Source organism: Panthera uncia, chromosome B1 (genome assembly GCF_023721935.1).
Source record: "Panthera uncia isolate 11264 chromosome B1, Puncia_PCG_1.0, whole genome shotgun sequence".
Classification (NCBI taxonomy): domain Eukaryota; kingdom Metazoa; phylum Chordata; class Mammalia; order Carnivora; family Felidae; genus Panthera; species Panthera uncia.
In genome coordinates, this window is record NC_064811.1 from 61,304,364 (window position 1) to 61,309,796 (window position 5,433).

At 46.8% G+C, this 5,433-nt stretch overlaps 1 protein-coding gene across 4 annotated transcripts in view; it reads left to right on the forward strand.

Moving 5' to 3' along the window:
* The first annotated feature begins 3,228 nt into the window (after positions 1-3,228).
* Positions 3,229-5,433, forward strand: part of CCNG2 (cyclin G2) — a 24,653-nt gene continuing 22,448 nt past the window's right edge. For 2 of the 4 annotated variants that reach the window (XM_049630706.1, XM_049630702.1), the window contains exons 1-3: positions 3,229-3,534; positions 4,502-4,639; positions 5,238-5,375. In XM_049630706.1, the coding sequence (XP_049486663.1) occupies positions 4,502-4,639; positions 5,238-5,375 (276 nt within the window). In that variant the 5' untranslated portion in view covers positions 3,229-3,534. Of the gene's footprint in view, positions 3,535-4,389; positions 4,417-4,463; positions 4,640-5,237; positions 5,376-5,433 lie in introns of all 4 variants that reach the window. The other 2 variants (XM_049630703.1, XM_049630705.1) reach the window with 2 other exon arrangements.

Consider the following 5,433-nt stretch of genomic DNA (forward strand, 5'->3'; position numbering starts at 1 on the left):
ACTGAAAGGTAGCTGAAAGGTACCTAGAGGAAAATGTCTTTTAAATAAATAAGACCCACAGCTGCAGGAAAGTAAACTTAAGTGATAAGAGCAGACAAACGGAGCCTGGAGAAAGTCTGTCATTAAAAAAGTTTAAAAATTTGGGACACATGGGTGGCTCAGTCTGTTAAGTGTCTGACTCGTGATTCCACCTCAGGTCCTGATCTCATGGTTGATGGGGTTGAGCCCCACATTGGGTTCTGTGCTATAGCAGGGATACTGTTTGGATTCTCTCCCTCTCTCTGCCCCATCCCTTCTCTCTCTCTCTCTCTCTCTCTCTCTCTCTCAAAAATAACTTATTTAAAAATTTTAAAGATTAAAAAATAAAGGCTTTGGGCGCCTGGATGGCTCAGTTGGTAGAGCGTCTCACTCCTGGTTTCTGCCCAGGTTCTGATCCCAGGGTGATGGGATCAAGCCCTGCATCAGGCTCTGCACCAAGCATGGAGCCTGCTTAAGATTCTCTCTCTCCCTCTGTCCCTTTCCCCCACACCTATCATGCACATGCTCACTCTTGCTCTCTAAAAAAAAAAAAAAAAAAAAAAAAAAAAAGATTTAAAAATTAAAATAAAAAAATAAAGGCCATATTAATAACCAAAAAAATGAGCATAACAAAAGAAAACTTGCATTATCAGAATATCATCGTTGTTAAAAGGAGGTGTTTTGAAAAAGAGGATGATGTAACTACCTGTCCACTATTTTTTGATGATTGCTATTTCCTTTATCTTAAAAAGGTAAGTGGATTGAGGTGGGTAAAGGGCTCCATACTGGACAATTTGATCAGTCTTTTCTCCCTTACTGAATAGAGCCTGCTGAGAGCAGGAAATTGAACACAGATTACCAAGCTTTCTTGTCTTACTTTTAGAGAACAGCTCATCATTCAAAAGGCTGCCTGATAAAAGATTAAAAAAAAAAACACCCAATTTTGAAATATCATATAGTATACATTTTGTATAACTTTATAACAGTGATCTAAGTCAAGTACAATTTCTTGATCTCTTTCTTTTGCCTTATACCATCTCTATTTAAAAAATCTTCTACCACATAATTTTACATTTCCTCTTTCACATCACTTATTTTATGTTCCTTTTCTATCTTTGCCCTCCTACTTGAAAAAAGTTTTCATGTTTTGGCCACAAACTCTCCTTTCTCTTGAGGTGTATGTTTTCTGTCCAGCTGCTTTCTGTCTCTGGAGCCTCCTTATATACCGCAATGAGCTGTTATCTACTTAATTCTAATCTTAGCTTTATTTTCCATATTAGTTACATATCCTCACTTATGTTTTTCAGCACAGATTTCCAGCAAAAAGTTTATGTCAAATAAAAACAATAGTTTTAATAGTGTTTACAAGATCACAGGCATTGCACAAAATTATGCAGTCTGTAAATCATTTAAAAGTAGTCTGTTAATGTAATTTTGTTTTTTTTCTAAAATAGGATTTGCTCTTTGAGTTTCCCTTCCACTCAGTTGCTCTTGTGCTGGAGACTCTTGTGTCTAGTCCCCTCTAATATGCATAGGGATCTATTTCTAAACTTCCTTAGCTGCTCTGAAAAGAAATCTGCTTCTAAAGCAGTGTTGTATGATTTCTCATATTCTACAAGTAATAAAACAATTCACAGAAAACATGCAGATGAACAGAAAAGAGAATCTGTTCCTCAGGGCTGATTTCTTAGATGAGAACTCAAGAACCTACTATTTACTGATTTGTGTATTTGGCTGACTGTGGCTGGGAATTGACAGAGAAAGTGAAGAAAGTATAAATGTTAGAAGGGAGTCTCTTACACCTCTCAAAGACATTCTGTGTGCAGGTTTGTTTCTCTGGCCTAAGGCACCCTTTGTTTTGCCTTTTTGCTCTGCTCCATAAGAGGTGTGGCCTCTTAATAACGTTAATTATAATGGACAATAAGTTATAATTTATGGGTGGCTGAGACCAAGAAGCCTCTGGGAGTCTTCATTAAAACAACAGCACAGGGGCGCCTGGGTGGCGCAGTCGGTTAAGCGTCCGACTTCAGCCAGGTCACGATCTCGCGGTCCGTGAGTTCGAGCCCCGCGTCAGGCTCTGGGCTGATGGCTCGGAGCCTGGAGCCTGTTTCCGATTCTGTGTCTCCCTCTCTCTCTGCCCCTCCCCCGTTCATGCTCTGTCTCTCTCTGTCCCAAAAATAAATAAAAAAGGTTGAAAAAAAAAAAAAAAACAGCACAATGACAACCTCTGGAGGCATGATATTATAATGATTAAAAGTTTATGTGCCCTTATCCACATACACAGATTAAGTTTTTTTAAGTCCCCTCTTGTACATGGAAAAATTTGAAGGCACATCAAAGTAAAAAGAATACTTAAACACTCTTGTACCCATCTCCCACCTTCATCACCTCTTAACGTTTTCCCAATTTCGTTTCACTTATCATCTCTATTGTTTTCCTCTTGGTAGGAAAAACTTTAAAGCGAACGCGAGATAACATTTTACTTGTAAACATTTCAGTAAACACCCCCAAAATTTTATAATAACTTGATTGACTATTACCGTAAAGTGGACCCGCAGAACAAATAAATGTTTTCTAGCTGTTACGGCTCTTCTAAGGTAAGAGCGTAGAGTGGCATACCCCCAAGACGAGTGGAGGTGGGGGTGGGAGGGACTAGACCCCCGGGTAAGGTTTATAAATTCCTCCGGAGCCATCAGGCATGCGCAATCCAGACCCCAGAGTTGCTAAGGCCCCAAGGAAGATAGAGGCTCCGGATAAGACGAAAGCCAATCAGAGGACTCAAAGGCTAATCAGTTAGCCAATCCAGATTCTAGAGTGCATCAGATGCTCAGCATTCTGATCTCTGTACCAGTATCCAATCGGAGAGCTGGCTGCTTTGGGCGGACTTTTCAAAACAGCGAAAACAAAACAAATGGGGACCTTTAAAAGGTGCAATGTGACCAGAAACCGTCTCCTTCCGCCTCTCAAGCCTATCACTCCCTGTCTTTCCCCTCTCCGGATCAATCGTGGAAAGCAGACGCCCAGATTCCACCCTCCGCCCAGGGACCGAGAGGGAGGGATGGCTCGGCAAAGCAAAACCGAGCTGAAGAGGGCACAAATCCGGCTGGGGACAGCAGTATGGGGTGGGACTCTTTTTCAAAGTCTTTTGCGGTAGCCGCGGATCCCTCCGCGGGGAGTCACGTGCCCCGCCCCCTTGGGGGCGTCGAAAACTCAAAACAAAAACAAGGGGTTTGGTTCGGCCTCCGCTGTGGAGGCGGCGGTGCCCGCAAAGGGCCAGGGTTAGAAGGGCCGGCACTGCGCCCCAGCCGGAGGGTGGGCGCACGGGTAGCGGGATGAAGCTCCGGCTGTGAGGCCGAGGCGGAGGTGGCAGTGGGGGGGAAGGGTCCGATGCCGGTCCGGGGGCACCGCTGAGGCGGCGGGTCCCCGACCTCCGGAGACAGGTTCGGACGCCCCTGCCGTGCCCAGTCCTCACCGGACCGTGACGACGCGGGCCGGTTGAGGCTCCTCTCCGGCACGGTGAGTGGGCTCGCCCGGGCTCGCGGGGTTTCTTTGTTTGTGGTTGGGACGTGGTAGGGGGATGTGGGAGTACCCAATCGGCCCCGGAGCGACTCCGGTCCTGCCCTCAGCCCTGCCCCGGGGGAGTGAGCACTGAAGACGGAAAGATGTTGGAAGGAGGAGTGGTGAGTCGAGGAGGCTGAAGACAATTCTTTAGTTGCAACCCACCCCCATTTTGTCACGGGGGCTCGCTGGGGTGGTGCTTCCTGGATTGACAGCCCCAGGGCTCAGCACGGTTGAGGAACCTGGGATCAGTGGATGGACGGGTGATGTCCAGGCATGGGGTGGGCTGGACTTCTGTCCCCCGACTGGGTGGGCCACGCCACCCCACCGCTCTCACGGATCGGGGTCTTGCCACTCGGGTGGAATGGGGATAGGCGCTGCCGAAGCGGATGAGAAAGCTTGGGGACTGAACTCCAGCGAGAGGGGCTTCAGGAGCTGGGCTCCCCGGGAGAGGCGGGGCTCGGGAGTCTCCTCCCCCCGGTTCTTTGTTCAGTCGCGAGACTTTCTTTCCCCTCCCCCTTATTGTGTAAAGCGCCCACTCCCAAGACCCGCTGCCTTAGGTGCCCCGGGTGCTTTCCGCGGGCAGAAGCCCCTCCTCCCCCACGGCTTCAGGTAGGGCGGACGGACACTGCCGCCCCAGGGCAGTTTCCGGTTTGTGAAACCTCCGGGAGGCTGGGGCTGGCGGGTCTGACCCAGCGCTGGCCGGCGGACGACAGCGCGGCCCCTCCTCCTGCCACACCTCCCTGGCGGTGGGGGAGGATTGCGCCGGGGTTCTGGAGGACGTGACTGATCCCCTCATCCGCTCCTACCCAGGGTGTGCTGGGGCGTCTCTAGCTTGAGGTATTGACCCCAGCTCTTTTTTTGCCCACTCCCCACCCCCTCCCCAGGATACCTACTCTAACTGTGGGTGGTGTCTTTGCTGCAGATGAAGGATTTAGGGGCAGAGTATTTGGCGGGTCGTGAAGGGGTCCAGCTCTTCGGATTGTTGAACCTCTATTTAGAACAGGAACAGAGATTCCAACCTCGAGAAAAAGGGCTGAGCTTGATCGAGGCTACACCGGAGGTAAGCTCCCAGAAAAGATGTCTTGCTCAAACAGCTGATAGGGCTTGGAAAAGGATAACTTTTAAGTTGAATCAAGATTAAAGGCTGCAAATTTTCTTAAGATAAAATTTTGTCTTTCTAGAGTACTAAGATAAATCTTACAATATTATGCACGAGAGTGATACTAACCCTCGAGAAGTGTTTCTTCAAATGTGGTACCTCCAACCTGCAGCTTCTGGGGTGGGGGGGAGACTCTTACGTCGGAATTGAGTAGTTCCGTTGTGGAAATAACCTTTGCCCGTGAAATACTTCATAGTAGGGCCTTTCCTTTATTAGAAAAAACAAAAATCTAATTATCTCCATTACAAGGGAGTTATATTTGCTATAACCCCTGGAAGTGACAACAGTTTTCTGAAGCTCTTCTGTAATGTAGGTTTTAAAAAAGCAGTGATATGTATACATATTTTGTACCTGAAAAGGTTTGTAGCATTAAATGATTCCACTCTTTCCCCCCATATTCTTAAAGGTTAAGGGAAAAAATTACTCTATTTGAATCTAATTGTGTGTATTTATCTAGTTCTAAGAAAGTCATAACTTTGGCTCTTGGTTTTTATTTCAGGATGATAACACTTTGTGTCCAAGATTGAGAAATGCCAAAGTAGAAGATTTAAGGAGTTTAACCAACTTTTTTGGATCTTGCACTGAAACTTTTGTCCTGGCTGTCAATATTTTGGACAGATTCTTGGCTCTTATGAAGGTATTTAACCAGTGTGTGTGTGTGTGTGTGTGTGTGTGTGTGTGTGTGTGTGTGTGTG